The 16,381-nt window shown below is 41.5% G+C and overlaps 1 protein-coding gene across 8 annotated transcripts in view; it reads right to left on the bottom strand.

The window, feature by feature from the left end:
* Window positions 1-16,381, bottom strand: part of WDFY3 (WD repeat and FYVE domain containing 3) — a 130,127-nt gene that overhangs the window by 46,241 nt on the left and 67,505 nt on the right. For 5 of the 8 annotated variants that reach the window (XM_083756153.1, XM_083756156.1, XM_083756150.1 and 2 more), the window contains 10 exons: window positions 15,195-15,385; window positions 13,669-13,821; window positions 10,293-10,366; window positions 9,153-9,314; window positions 8,523-8,617; window positions 6,928-7,048; window positions 5,696-5,913; window positions 3,094-3,329; window positions 1,263-1,397; window positions 586-765 (listed from right to left, as the gene is read on the bottom strand). In XM_083756153.1, coding sequence (XP_083612279.1) covers window positions 586-765; window positions 1,263-1,397; window positions 3,094-3,329; window positions 5,696-5,913; window positions 6,928-7,048; window positions 8,523-8,617; window positions 9,153-9,314; window positions 10,293-10,366; window positions 13,669-13,821; window positions 15,195-15,385 — 1,565 coding nt within the window. The remainder of the gene's footprint in view (window positions 1-585; window positions 766-1,262; window positions 1,398-3,093; window positions 3,330-5,695; window positions 5,914-6,927; window positions 7,049-8,522; window positions 8,618-9,152; window positions 9,315-10,292; window positions 10,367-13,668; window positions 13,822-15,194; window positions 15,386-16,381) is intronic. The other 3 variants (XM_083756155.1, XM_083756157.1, XM_083756151.1) reach the window with 1 other exon arrangement.

Raw genomic sequence — 16,381 nt, 5'->3', positions numbered from 1 at the left:
TTAGCAATACGTTCCTGTTTCTATGTTGGAGGCAGTTATACCCTACCAACACACACCATCTAAATTTGTTATGGTTTTTTGTTGTATTTATTAATTGCATTTGCACTCCACCTTTTCTGCAAGAAGCCTAAGTGGAGCACATGCTTTTCCGCCTTCCCCATTTTATCCCCACAACCACCCTGTGAAGTAGCTTAGGCTGAGATGTAGCGACTGGCCCAAGGTCAGCCAGTGTGTTTCATGGCTGAGCAGGGATCTGAAACCTCGTCTCCAATGTCCTTGTCCAACACACAACCCATTGTGTGTGTGTGTGTGTGTATGTAAAGGTAAAGGGACCCCTGACCATTAGGTCCAGTCGTGGCTGACTCTGGGGTTGCGGTGCTCATCTCGCGTCCATATATATATATATAAACAAGCATGTCCTATTGTATGGAAAGGTGGTATATAAATGCAGAACTTCAGCAAATAAAATCCCAGATCCCAACAGAAAATGCCATATGGACAAGAAGTAAAAGAGAGAAAGAGAGAGAGAAAGCTGGTTTCTACTGTGTGTGTGTGTGTGTGTGTGTGTGTGTTTTGTTCTCTTACCATTTCTGAGTATGGTCGGATGTTGAAAGGGAATACAGTGGCTGCCAGTGCACAAAGAAACTCGGGGCTCATCCACATTGAAGCCAGATCAGGAACATTGTGATACAAGTAGCGGAAAAACTGCATCAAGGTGACTGGATATTCCCGAAGCCAAGAACCCTCTTCTTCGGACTGCCAAGGCTGTAATGAAAGGCAAAAACAAAGCTAATAGTGTGTGTGTGTGTGTGTGAGAGAGAGAGAGAGAGAGAGAGAGAGAGAGCGAGCGCACCAGCCATAGCCTGCACTGGAATCTTAACATAAAACAAAATCCAATATATAATGATTGATGAAACAACTACTGATGAAATAAAAGAAAAACACTTTGTATGGAGAGTAAGATATCATCATCTCATCATTTTGTTAATTTGTGTTTAATATGAAAACGGTTGAAGATAAACTCACTGGGACATGGAAATAGTTTTTTGCTTATGTTGCTCTCTAAACAACCATGTCAACCAATGGTATCATAAAGATAATAAATAACATATTAAAGCTAAGCATGTATCAGCCCTACTATGATATGGAGGGAAGTCTGCCTCATAGCCCCAGGTAAGCCTCTCTGAGCTTTCAAAAGCAAATCGTAACACATAATTAGGAAGCTGGATGTTTATTGACATCTGAACAGTGTTCATACTTACTGAATTCAACATGCTCCTAAGCATCCCCAGCAGCAAAAATGCAGCTTCTGTGCAAAGATTGTGAACTGAAGCAACCACAGTGCCACTTGATGCAGGAACACCAAATATAAATGTCCAAATGGAATCCAAGTCAAACTGTTGATTAGAAAGAAAATTGAAAATAGGGGGATGGGAAAATAATAGTCAACACACAACCCAATTTAAAAGTATCACTATAATTGATGTTAGCCGCTTTGAGCCTGGTTTTGGCTGGAGAGGGCGGGCTATAAATTATTATTATTATTATTATTATTATTATTATTATTATTATTATTATTATTGGCTTCCATAGAAAAGGGCAACATTAACTTGGGATATGTCTTGTCATACTGCAATTTGTTTTACTGGGGGTAGGGGCACTTGTTCATGAAGTTCCAATTTAGTGCTCAAGTGACAAGTCAAGACATTTAGAAGTGCCTATGTAGAGGTACTGCCAAATGAACACAACAGGAATTGTAGGTCTCTATTGGTTTTCCATCAATCTCTGTTGGTTTTCAGTGCTGAACCCTAGAAATGGAGGAAACTAGCCAAGAGGATTCTGAGGTGTATTATGTCCCATGGAATCTGGGGAGCTGATTGTTCCATTGAATGCAAGGGATCTAGCAAAGCCCATATTTATAAAGGATGCAACTAAGATTTTTGGCACTAGTAACGCTGAGAATGTTGGTGTGCACTGACGCGCCTGGGCAATCTTAAGTGCTTCCGTCTTCTGTTACTGGAGACTCAGATGGAACTTCCACCAGAACATCTAGCAAGTCCCATCCAATGCTAAATACCACAGCAGTCCCCCCCACCCCAAGTCTATCTGTATTTCAAGTTTTATTGGAATTTAGCAGCAGCCTTAAAGGTAAAGAGACCCCTGACCATTAGGTCAAGTCATGGCCGAATCTGGGGTTTCGGTGTTCATCTCGCTTTATTGGCCGACGGAGCCGGCGTACAGCTTCCGGGTGATGTGGCCAGCATGACTAAGCTGCTTCTGGCAAACCAGAGCAGCGCATGGAAATGCAGCAGCCTTACTGAAGCTCTAAACGCTCCCATCAAGCAATTTCCAGTAAACTCAGCATGCAGCCTTTAAAGACCTCTCATTATCTGCTTGTGTACTTCAAAAGTACAATACTATACACCTCCAGATGGCGTTGAGGCATAATATCTATCTGCCCACTGCTGCTGGCCTTGGGGCAGCTTTAGCATATGCTTAAGTTGCTACTTGTGGATTACAAAAGAGGAACCTATCAGGGCACCTTTCGGACTCCAGTCCAACCGTACAAACTGTTTGCTTTTTTAATTGAGTTCCACGAAGGAACAAAAACTTGGGAGAAATACAATATCGTGCCTATATATGCAGCTCCTCGTTATTGTTTCTCAAGCAGCACACTGTCCTGACCCTTCTTTAGCCATGCATTCATTTTCAAATTATAAAGCTTTCTGAAGAGCATTCCCCATCATTCACACAAAATTAAACTTGACATTAGAATGACCTGTGCCTGTTAACCACTGGGACCTCTACTGAATTCAGTGGAATTCTAGAAGAGCGCAAGAGAAGGTTTGTCCACACAATGCAAGGGAATGAAGGCTGTATCTTCTTATATCCTTTATATTTCTATTAAGCATGATTCTAACTGGCACTGGAACGAATGTCAAGTCCCTCTCATATACAGAATGCTTCATCACAACTTTCATCGCAGAGCTTAAGTACTCTACTGTGAAGAGGGCTTCAAACCATCACTCCCCCCCCCTTTTGCTTTTTTGAGTCACACTTAACAAAATTGGTATCTTGCTAGATAATCCCTACCTGGCCTCCCTGATTACATCGGCTGGTGATGACAGGTGCACTGACCTGCAGGTTTTCAGGCAGTTCAGTGACTGGCTGCTGCAGGAAAAGTGCCATTAGGAGGAAATAGAGCGCAGGCACATTCGTGTGCTTAGGAAGAAATGACTGAAGAACCGGAAAGCCTGGGAAATGACAAGCCTCCCGGTTAATTTCCCTGACAGTTGATCTGCCGCCAGCACTCCTGCCAACGTTGAAACCTGAGAGGGGGAAAGTAAAATTAAAAGCCAAAAAGCAACAACAGTGGGTCCTATTCACAACATCAACATAATGGAACAGAGCACCGTTGTTAACACCTGTGTGTAACTAGTATCAAAAATAAATAAGGTAGTCAGAGCAATAGGTTGCCAAAATACCAGGCCAATATTAATTCAATGGTTAAAAAACCCCAAGATGGACGCTTTTCTGCTATGGCATTTTATTTGCCTGCCCTGTCAAAATGTTTTGGGATTGTGCAGGGGAATGTGCAAAGTAATGAAATTACTGGCGAACCAGAGCAGCACACGGAAATGCCATTTACCTTCCCGCCAGAGTGGTACCTATTTATCTACTTGCACTTTGATGTGCTTTCGAACTGCTAGGTTGGCAGGAGCAGGGACCGAGCAACAGAAGCTCACCCCGTCGCGGGGATTCGAACTGCCGTCCTTCTGATTGGCAAGTCCTAGGCTCTGTGGTTTAACCCACAGCGCCACCCGCGTCCCTTAATAAAAAGGTTAACATCTCTTTAAATCAGGGGTGGGGAACCCTACTGGATCCAAGGGCCAGATCTTTACCTGGCCCCATCCTGTGGGCCAATTTTGACAGGTGGACAGGATAACCCATCTGCCAATCACATAACATCAATATGGCATCTCATGATGGACAGGTAGGTTGTCCTGCCCACCTGTCAAAATCCATTGTGCAGGATTCCCAAGCACCAGCATTTTATTTGTTTGGATTTGTCAAAAATTATGAACATAGGAGAACTGAACACAGATAGGCTGGGGGGTGGGGTGGGAACCCAGAACAATACTACTGTTTTCAAACACAGGCTACATCCAGGGAATAAGGTGATTCAATTTAAGTAGGAACTCTGAAATACTATTGTTTTAAGTACATGAAGAAGAAAAAAGTTGCCAGAAAAATGTAATAATAAATAACATTGGTACAAAATGCTTGTCATTATTCTTCATAATCAAAAGGATTCTCCTATGAGAATACAAGACAGTGGCATTGAAATAGGACCTAATTTATTTTAAAATACATTATATTCTCATTTCCATATAGAACTCAAATTGGAATCCAATTTCACCTAAATTCCATAATCTCAGTATCATCCAAAAATGTTCACTATCTTTTGTTCTATGCCCTCTACCTGTCATCCCTGATAAATAAGTTTCTCATATAAAAAGACATCTGACATAAAGAATGTCATCTACCATTCAATGTTTGTAATTTAATTATTTTGCTTCTCTTACAAAGATTCAAATTTTAGTATACTCTCTTGCTAAGTAATGGACTATGTCCTAATCTAGAGATGCTCAATGTACTGTTCATCAGGTACAACTCAGGTTCATAGATGGTTTCTCAACCCTCTCCTCCAATTTTAAAGGTTTAGTCATCTCAGTACTTTCCAAATATTTTATTTTGGACCTATTCTTATATTACAGCAGCAGCTGCAATTGCTGTTCCAATAATGTCAAGAGATAATTTGGGAAGTGCAAACACGAAGATTGCTTGTGTACAGCAACCCACACATCACTCTCCCCACATATGGTAGGAAGCTGGGACACAATGGATATGGATTCTAGCTTCAACGTTCATTGAAAGGTGACTAAGGCTATACTCCTAAGTGCCCTTACTAGGGAGTAAACTCCACTGAGTGGGACTTATTTCTGAGTAAACATACATAGCATTGCACTGGGAATGATCCTCCATATTCCTCAGATGTCACTGTGCTCCTATGCAGTACTGTTTCACAGAAACCTCTGAGTTTGTCAGATTCACTGGGAAGCTTTGTACCGTATTGGCCTGAATATAAGCCTCACTCCCCCCCCCCCCATTCCAACGGTGAAAAGTTAAAGTGCGGCTTATATTCGTGACCTTACAGTATGCAGCCAGGAGAGCAAGGAATGGAGTGGCTTATATTTGGGTATCCCCCCCCCCCCCAATTTTAAAGGTGCAACTTATATGCGGGCCAATACGGTATCTGATAATGTCACAAACTAGTCTATGATCCTGTACATGGCTGGAGTTGATTTACATGGGTGTAAACAGACTAAATCTGTTTTGCCTTAATGAGCTATCTGTGAAATGTGCTCATCCATAAAGCTGTGAGCTCAACCTTAGGCTAAGAGGAGTACATTCCACAGGATGACCCGTTCAGTCGCAATACTTTCTGAGTGCATGCCTCCAGAGATTCACTCTAGAGACCATCTCACAACTGTTAAGAATGCTACATTGAAACTGGCCTTCCTGGTACTAGATCAATTCTGTATTAGCCACAACATTCAAATTTAAAATAAAATGAAAGTGAGGGTGAGGAGAAAAAGGGTTCAAAAATTAGGATGTTTTTAAATATTCATACCAAGCACCGTTCCAATCTTATTAGTCAACACAGAATCTGTTTGTTCAAGCCAGCCTCCGCCAGTGAGGCCTTCCTTGAACTTGATGAGAATGGCTGGGTTGCTCAACAGGACCACCAGAATTCTCATGGCTGCCGTCACTGTGGTAGGGTGCAAGTGCTCTTCCATAAACAGCATAATCCAGTCAAACCCCAGGGTCCGGACCAGTTCTTCACAAGCCCTGAATAAAAAGTAGGAGGAATGCTACAGAATTAATGGACTAAAGCCAGACAAAATGGGCAAGCCTTATAGGATAAAAACGTTAGGTGCTTTTCATTCTGTTTGATATGTAACTTTAACTCTGTTTGCATTTTGCAAGGTTGAGAGTACACAATTGAGAATGTGCTAACTCTCCTTAAGAGCATTCAGAATAATCTCTTAATCTCAGGGTTGTGGGTTCAAGCCCCATGTTGGGCAAAAGATTCCTGCCTTGAATGGGGTTGAAGTAGATGACCCTTGCGGTCCCTTCAAATTCTAATAGTCTTAGATAAGTTCCTATTCACTTTCCTGTGAAACAATTTTTCATAAATGGAAAATTTCCTTCAGTCCATAAAGCTATTTAATGAATGAGACTATATGAAGAACTGGTTCATCACTTCAGTTACTTTAAATTATGATTATGATTATGATTATTACTGCACCATGAACCAACCAACGGCCACACAGGGGAACTGAGAAGCATTTTTGGAGGACGCTTCTCAACTGTGGAACTCAGTTCCCCTGAAAGGTCACCCAAATTCCATTCCAGATGTCTTTGGAAGAGTGTCTTTATACAAATAGGCTGACCCCAAACTTTGGAACAGTGTGGCTCTGAAATAAATGAAATGGATAAATACATAAAAACCTGCAATCTCTTTAAATAAATGCCCTCAATAGATGGTTGCCGTATTAGCATTTCACTACTAATTGACCATCTACTTGCCCAATTCCAGGTGTACACAGCTGTGCACAGAAACATGTGGCGGGAATTCCACATAGATGTAGCCACCATAATAATGACTGCAACTGCCCCCTGCCTTTGCTATGGCACAGGGGTGCAACACAATGCCAATTACAGGGATATGCTGAAAGCAGCTAACACCATCCGTGGAACTCTCAAGTAGAGCTTGACTAAGCCTTGTTTTTGTCCATTAAGGCGTTGTGGGTTCTTGACACAGTCACATTTTCTAGCAAAAGTTAGGCTACTTGTACTCACTGCAGGTTGACACTGTTTTTTTCTTTAGATGTATACACAAGCTTAAGCAGTATGTCCAGCAATCGGTTCCTCAGAAGGATAAGATTTGCAGAAACAAGACCTCCAAAGTCTTCTTCCGTTCCTAAAACACAAAATGCATAGTTAGCTTTGAAACACATCAATGGAATGCTTCTTGCAAGTATTGTATCTTCTAAAATAACATCAGTTGCCATTAAGCCTCCTGCCCCCTCAAAATATAGCTGGTTTGTAAATAGTTTTCTGCTATTGTAACAAACAGTGTATGACTAAAACCGGCTTGAGCTGAAAATACACTAGACTGCTGATTGAAAATAACAGTTGCAGGTTACAGAATGGCAGTCACCACAAACAGAAAAGGGGAAATTTATTAGTAAATTCACTGTGATTGCACCCACAGCTAAGAACAAACTACGCCCAAATGAATTTCATGTAGCAAGAGTGTGAATTAAAATTATTGTTACTTGTACACCATAGATTCCAAGCTCTGCAGGTGAGTGAAGATGATCCTACTAATCAAGAGTGAAACATTTAACCAACTTGGATGGTGGGAAAATTGCCTAGGCAAGGAAAATACGACAAACACTTCAAATTAACCATTTTCTTTTCTTCAGTTTCTTTCTTCTACTCTAGGTGCTCAAGGAGCACATGTAAGTATGCAGAAGCACTATAAAAGTTCCCATCATGTTTAGGGCAATAAAGGGTGGAGGGAAAATACTCAGAATTTCTGAACTAAAGAGCAGAATGGTAGAGGGCATAAAGTTAAGAGGGTTTTAAAGCTCATAAAGGGTCTGTTTTGTTTTGTTTTCATTTCAGACTTCGTTACTTTTTCCTTTTCACACAAAGGGAAACGAAGAGGGGAAGAACTTCCAGCTGATGTGTGTAGCCAAGAAAAACAAGCTCTGCTACCTTTAAAGTATATGCTAGAAACTGTTTACTCCTGCTTTTTCATGCAATTTGTGGTTCAGAACAATTGAAGAGCCGTGGTCCATGCAGGCCACCTGGAATTTCATTACTTTTCTTGTAGACTACACTTCAAAAAGTGCCAATGTAAACATTTCTTCCACTTCATTTCCATTTAGATGGCTTGAATGTTCAATTAAACCTAATTCCTTTTACATGAAAAGAAAACCAAAATCAATGAGACTAATCACTTTCAACTCTGTGTGGCCAAGTCCCACACATTTGGTCGCAACCGCTGCTTTTACATGTAAATATCATAGAGGATCTATGGCAGGAGATTTAACATTTTAGGGCCATGCAGTAAGTTTTCTTTTACTTTTATTTCTGTGAAAAGGACTTTTCTCTTAACTTTCTGCACTTTTTACAACACAAGCCAGTGGAATTTATTTCCATGCCAGCCTCTTTGACTTAAATGAGAGTTTCTTGGGTGCTGAAGTTTGTAGAGTGCAACCTTGGAAAATTAACTTTAAAAGGGCCATCCTAATTAAAAGGTTATCTTTCTAGAGAAGAAAAGTGAAGGGACTGTAGCACTGAAAACAAAGAGATCATCATCCGTGGTAATGAGAAAACATGTCTCGAGTGATTTCTTCGGTTCCACTAGAACTGGAACTACTTACCAGTGTCAAGCTTTTCTTCATTGTTCATCTCCATGACTACAAATTTCTCACAGACTGCAAATGTAGGCAAAGTAGAAGAGATGAACTGCCCAAACCTTGGTGGATAAGAGGGGGAAAAACAGCATGCACTCCGTTTGACAGGTGGAGTTTAATTTGTCATTAATTAACATTGGCTGCAAAGCAACACTAAGCAGCAATTATTTTCTTTAAAATTCAGGTCCTGACATTTATTAGGATTGAATAAAGTTGACTCAGTCACACACACACACACACACACACACACACACACACACAAATTGTCTTGGATAACACTCACTCACTCTCTCTCTCTCCATGTGTGCAAAATTACTATAAATAGGACATTTTGAAGCATAGGGAGGGGAAAGAACATCATCTTCAAGGTATTTTAAAATGGATTCTGGAAAGCCACTGTAAAAGATTATTAAATTTACCAAGCATGAAAAAAACTGTACATAAGGAATGTTTTATGTTCCCAGGCTGGTAGATTCAGAGCAACGGAAGATAAATGTAGCCTCACAGAGAAACATGTGATCTATTTTTAATTAATTAATTAATTTTATTTATTTATTTGTAGAAAGAAGGAAATCTAATGATAACTCTATTTGGTACCTGAGCAAGTCATTGCTGCTAGGGAATCCTTGAAGCAAATAGCTCAGTACGTTGCTAATAGCGGCAATAGTTGGCTGAGACAAAGACATATCTCGAAGTGTCAGCAGAAGTTTTGGGATAAGCTGGAACTCCCTCATCAGTTTTGCATTCTTTGCTGCTTCACTGAAATGAAAAGAACAGCTTAAATAATAAGCAATTCTCATTGATTTGAGTAGCCCATGCATTACGGCTCTTTTTTTTTTTTTAAAAAAAAAAAAGGATGGATCTACCAATCCACTTGACTTATGTTCATACCATGTAACGAGAATATAATGTCAAATGTGGGAACATATTTTTCCCCATTTACTTCAATCAGTTTCTATAACCTGGCTTTACATCAGATGCATTCATTCCAAGGTTGCTTACAAACCCACACACAAATAAATCGTAACCTCAGTCATCACGATAGATAAGAACATAGGTAAAATCGGTAGCAGCCAAGAATAAGAGCAAACAAAAACTACTTTATATAAACAGATTGGTTTGGAAATACCTTTGTCCACACTTATTGTTTGCTGACCATCTTTGCTGTTAACATACATATGTATATAAGATGGTTAAAACAGCCAAATGCTGTTGAAGCAAGTAGGCCAACTGCTGTGGAAAAAAGCAGACTGAATCTCCTTCCCAGAGGAAGTCTAAGTTTCCGACTACAGAAAAAGCCTAGTCTCTTGGGCCTGCCCACCAAATATCTGATGGTGACAGGACATGGGTCTAACGCAATCTTTCCCATCCCAGTGTCAATGAAATGTTCTGGAATACAGCCAGCCAGCATGGCCAATGACATAACAAAACATGACTTCATGTTTGCATTTTATATTGTAATCTTCATAACTATCTGAATGGAACTTCCAATAGTTAGGACTAGGTGCTTAACATTCAATTCAGTCCAGCTCTCTTAACTCACTGTCTGTCTTTCGGTATTTTCCCACAAGTTCCACCTCTCCTTTCCTATTCTCCCTTCATAATAAAAAAACCTTTCGAATCATATCAAACCATGGCACAGCATTAAAGCAAGCAAAGGGGAGAGAGACTGGGAGGCAAAATCTGGATTGCACATAATGCTGTATTGTTTACAAGACAAATTATATCAGACGTTACCTGGATTCAGTAAGAAGCTCAATGAAATGTTCGAATAAGGAAAGGTGAAGTTCATAGGGTGCATGCAGCCAGACCTGAAATACAAAATATACAGCTGATTTATAGCTAGCATGTGCTATTCTGCTTAGTAGAGTTATTCTAGACTACCAATATTAGGGTTAGCTATTGCTGTTTTTGCCCCAGGTGTTGCTTTTTCCCCATTGGAAAAATAAATGAAGTTATCATAAACAATTATTCTTTTCTTTCCATACCAGATTGCAATTGTCAGACCACCAATCAAACAATAAAGCCCATGGATTAAACAAGTGAAGAATAAGTAAATTCATATTTCTAGTTGATCTACAGGTATAAAATGACAAGATTTAGCCTCTTCATCTTCCATTTATAAAAGATTGAGAATCTAACAGGGGAAGATTACAATCTGAAAACTAAACAACAAACAGCACTAATACAGCAAATTAATCAATGCCGTAGAAGGAAGTTGATCGACTTCCACTTGCCACATACAAGTGTGTGAATGTGACTTGGGTTTTACTTAACTATGATAAAAATTGACATTGTTATTAAGGAAAAGAACAAAAAGGGGGAAGTCTAATTAATCTGTTAAAAAATGAACCAGAACGAGATAGTGATAAGAAAATCTTCATAGAAAAATACAAGTCATTTTCTCCATCTTGGTTATTTGATTCTGTTGTTGCTAAAGCCTTTGTTTGTGGCCTAAAAGGTAAAGGTACCCCTGCCCGTACGGGCAAGTTGTGTCCGACTCTAGGGTTGCGTGCTCATCTTGCTCTAGAGGCCGGGAGCCGGCGCCGTCCGAAGACACTTCCGGGTCACATGGCCAGCGTGACAAAGCTGCTCTGGAGAGCCAGCACCAGCGCAGCACACGGAAACGCCGTTTACCTTCCCGCTATAAAGTGGTACCTATTTATCTACTTGCACTTTGACGTGCTTTCGAACTGCTAGGTGGGCAGGAGCTGGGACCGAACGACGGGAGCTCACCCCGCCGCGGGGATTCGAACCGCCGACCATACGATCAGCAAGTCCTAGGCACTGAGGTTTTACCCACAGCGCCACCCGCATCCCTGTTTGTGGCCTAGACACCTCTATTCTCTATAACCTAAATCTCTTCTTCAAAGGCCGCTTCCTGCTAGCCTTCTGTCACTGCAAAAATAATCCCTTTCTCTTCTTGTTAGGATCAGTGTGCAGACCTCCTTCAGTTAACAGCGATGTAAAAAGCTACCGCAAATCAAACTACATAGTCAAAAGTATTTTCTTGCCTGTACAATCATTTCTCTTTCTCATACCCTTGACTTCGCTTAAGGTAATGTGCTGCTGCTTCTCCCCCCGCCTCTGCTCCCGCTCCTTTCTTCATTTCCGATTTTATTTTTTCTGTGATATCGTTCTCTCTGATCTGCAACAGCCTCAAAAATCCTACTTCCCAAGACCACATATACAAACTCCCTTTCATTTTTTAAAAAAATTCTCATTTTCTGGTCATCAGTCTAACCTGTCTTTTGCTGTTTGCTATCAGCTAGTCCTGCCCTTTATCAAATCTTGTCTCTCAGTTCCGCTGGCATTACTTAAAACTACAAATACTGTGTGTTTGGATTATCAGTTTAAACACAAAGGCGGGAAACCAGAATCTGCCATGGGTCATTATTTGCTCGTCGTGCACAACACAAATTCAGAAAATGGTCACTCGACTCATATTCCATTCACAGGACCTGTGGCACCCACCCATGGATCCAGTATCTATTGCCAGTGTTGCCACTGCCATTTTGTGCACTCTCCAACACTAGACCTGCCAAAGCACTACAGTAGACCTTGAGCAGACAACTTAACTGATGTCAGGTGAGGATTCTGTATGGGGGCGGCCAATGAGTTTGGGGGCTAGTGAAGTGAACTGCAGTGAGACCAGCTACAGTGGTACAGCAGTATCTTGACACCATCGATGGAGATGCTCAAAATGCAGCCATCCGGGCCTCTCTGTCTGAACTGCGGGGCACTCTAAAGCCACACCATCTCACCCAAGGCCACATCCTCTTACTAGCCCTGCTTTGCACCTGAGTGATGATAAAGGGTCTGGAAGCCAAGCCTTAGGAGGAACGGTTGAGGGAATTGGGTATGTTTAGTGTGCAAAAGAGGAGAGACTGAGAGGAGATACGATATCCATCTTCAAATATCTAAACAGCTGTCACGTGGAAGATGAAGCAAGTTTTTTTTCCCCCCTGCTCTGGAGAGTAGAACCTGAAACAATGGTTTCAAGTTACAAGAAAGGAGATTCCGACTAAACACCCAGAAGAACTTTCTGATAGTAAGAGCTGTTTGACAGTGGAACAGACTCCCACAAGAGGTGGTGGACTCTCCTTCCTTGGAGGTATTTAAGCAGAAGTTGGATGGCCATCTGTCAGGGATGCTTTAGCTGAGATTACTGCATTGCAGGGGGCTGGACCAGATGAAACTCAGGATCCCTTCCAACTCTACGATTCTTTGTTTCTGCCTACCTAAAATGCATCGTTGAACTCTGACAATGCTTCTTACTGGCCTGGATGGAGGATAGAAAGCGGTGTGTGGATGTGTGTAGGAACTAGCCTACTGCACAAAGGAAAACAATTACCATTCAATGCTCTGCCCACTTTTGACTCTGTCCCTGCCCACCATTGGCATGTGGCCCCCAGAAGGTACCCCAGAAGGGAATGTGGCTCTCTGGCTGAAAAAGGTCCCCTGTCTCTACTTTACACCAACAACCTTAGCAGGTTATATCATAATGCCTGACTCGTGAAAAGGTTTCCAGGTCAGGGTGCTTCGCTGGTCTGAGCAAACAGTAATAGACTGATCTTGCTGCTCCATACTGGCAACTATTCGCCTTCCCTTCAAGTCTTCATTTAATCTTGCTCTCAATTTAAGGGAGCCAAGCCTGACACTGAATATTTCATTCAAATAAATACATGTCAGACTCCATACTAACTTTCACCTGCAACATAGTTTTCCACACTGTGTGCTACCCTAGCAGAGTAACTGCAAAGTGCTATCCTGTGGCAAAACAATTACGTTAGAGGCCGTTCATGATTGATCATGTGTTATTTCAAAAGGCATTTCTGACACCAACTATCGTCTTTAGCTTCAAAACTTATCTCCTTCACGAAACAGAATAATGTAATATATTTTAAGAGGGCTGCGTTACAATCAGTCAACATTGCTGATAGATTATAGTCTCTCTGCACTGCAATTGCATAATGTACTTCATTAGATATGTAGTTTCATAAGATCCACAAAACCAATCTCTTCACTGGCGTGCTTTCTGTTTCAGAAAACACTTGCCCCAGGTTTCCTAATGATTGTAATAATTTCTAGCTTTCAGGGGTGCCCTATGTACCTCGAAGTCGCAAAGCAGGTCCTGGAAGGCAGTTGAGTTTGGAATAATGGATGTTTCGTGACCGCTGTCAACAGTCCCCACCAAGGAAAAGGTCAAATGAAGAATGTGGCTATTCAGGAGAGAGCGTTTCTTCTTTAACAGCATTGCCAATAACTGAAATACAAGTAAGCAACATATGGACACTGAGTGGCAAAGTGGGTTTCCCCCCTCCTTTTATAATTCTTACAGCCTTTTGCAGACAAAGGAAATATCATCTTATTCCAAGCATAATAAGTATCACAGCAGGGCAGAGCCATTCGCAGAGCCATGCTTTTGTAAATTCAAAGATCATGTATAGTGTACATTTCATTGTCGTAAACTATGGATAATACCAAGAATTACAATGGAAAAGCAGAAAGAGGTAAAGTTGACATTAACCGACAAAACAGCAGGCGTTCTGAAATGAAGAGGCTATTCTCAGGGATGGGGTTGCTAGTGACTAGTCCTACACAGAACTACTTGTCAAAGGAAACAAAAGAAAGTCATCATGGTGGGCAAAAAGATTGGGGGTAGCAGTTGCAGCCTTTTGTAATTTAATATTTGATTATCCAGATGGATATAACAGGAGTCCTGCAAAGGACAGGCAGCTGCATTTTGAAATACAAGTTATCAGCCATTTCTGAATCCATTACCTTTGAATTCCAAAACCTTTTCTTTGATTTTTAAAAAATGTGCTTAGAAGGAAGCAATTTCTAAAGCACGTTTTACTGCCCAGTGTAAGTGTTCCTACCTCGGTATGGAACATAACTTGCCTAGGCCGTGACTAGTTTCCAGAAGACAATAATATTTGGTGCCTATTGAAAGCAAATCAAATGCAGGCAGAATGGCTAATAAATAAGCCTCACAGTGATGATTAGTTAGTTCATTCAATGCAGTACTGATTAAACAGGACTCCTATTGGCAAATTCAGTTCAGGGGCTAAGTGATAGATGGGCCTCATACACAAAACAGCCCCTTCTAAATCGTACGGCACGTTGAAGGTAAGGGAAGTCATCTTGGACGTGATGAAATTAGAACAAGGGTCTCATCTCCTTTGATGGAAAGTCATTCCCAACTCGTAGGAGAAGCTCCATCCATTTGTCCGAACAAATTACTATGTTTTCAAATAGACAGATAAATCAACCTCACTACTGGCTTCAAATGCCCTTCAACTGACACAAATGGTGCACTGCCCTTGATTACGGTAACAACAATAGAAGCTCCTCCTCATGTATTTCTCTTCAGGCTCCTGTGTGTTCTTCCTTTGATTTGGCAGCAGATAAGAGTCTCTGCTGAGCTAGCAGATGTCACAGATCTGACACGATGACCATATTCTGATGGTGCTTCACTTTAACCGCAGAGCTGTCACTGACTGAAAGCCTTTCCAGTACACAAGGAAACAGAGCTAAATAATGCAATTGACTTCAAAGGCAAGGTAGCAATGAAATGTGTTGATGCATCAATGCTTGAAGTGCAAAATCATGTAAGAATTCAAATTCAGCACGCACCTGATAACCTTTAATTCTTTCCATTTCTTTGCTAGCCAGAGGGTTGCTCTTTACCACACACACAAGGGCCTTCACAGCAGCATATAGCCCCTCGACATCCGAAGCCATGGCTACCAGACCCAGAATAGCAGCTGCTCCACCAATGTACTGTAACGTAGTGGCAACAGGCTTTGGGACAAACGTTCTTACTCCTGAGCATAAGGTGGCAAAAAATAAACCAATTGGCATTAGTGCGTTTCATGGATTGCTGTACAATCAAAAACTTCTACTATGATTCAAAAACAGTGAATGCATTTCCCATTTCCCAAGAACCTACGACATCAGAAACAGAAACAAACAAAACCAAACAAAAGCCCTTAATGAGCAGAGGGGAAATTAGCTCATTTGTAGTAAACGTAAACTATATAAAATTAACATGACTTCTAGCACATTTTGCTTTCAAAGGAGACTCACAATCCATTTGCTGAACAATTACATGCAAATAAGACAACGGAGTATAACTGAAATTAGAGATGGGGCAATTACTCAATTATATGGGGTGCTCAAACATGTGCTAACAATGCTGGCCTAATCAGTACAGCCACAACTCAAGGCAGGCACAAGCATCCTTCAAGCTTGCCTGTCCACAAACTGGTGGTGCGCCCAGCAGAGGATTGGCATAGTGGGGATGCCCCGCTCAGATAAATCGCTGCAGAATACCAGGATGGAGCGGGGGAGGGGCGCAGTGGTGGCAAGGTTGGTGCAAGGTAAACCGCAACCCAATGCTTCTGCCATGGTGGCTGCACCACACCAGCCTCACCACCATTGCATTCCTTCTCTCCATCCCAGGATGCTGCAGTGATTCAGCGCTATCACCCTGTCCACTACTGCTTGTACCTCTCCTTCGCCACTGACAACTTGCAGGGCAGCAAGTGAGCTCTGTGGACTTTGGCCATAACCCATAACCTTGCCATTGGCTGCTTACTCCACTCCCTGCTGCCAGTTCACCATATCTATCCGAGGTAAGGGTTTGTTTGTTTTTCTTGGTAGGTGGATGGGGGGAATGGGGTGCTCAAGTGTGCAACTTAAATTACTTGAAGAAACATAAAGCTACTGAGATTTTTTCAGCGTCGATTTCTAGTCAAGCCAGTGTCATCCATCCCTTGCATCAAATCTCTCCCCTAAACAGCCCATCTAACTCACTATTG

Source organism: Podarcis gaigeae (assembly GCF_964106915.1).
Source record: "Podarcis gaigeae genome assembly, chromosome: 9".
Taxonomy (NCBI): Eukaryota; Metazoa; Chordata; class Lepidosauria; order Squamata; family Lacertidae; genus Podarcis; species Podarcis gaigeae.
This window is presented reverse-complemented; position numbering and strand designations above follow the sequence as displayed.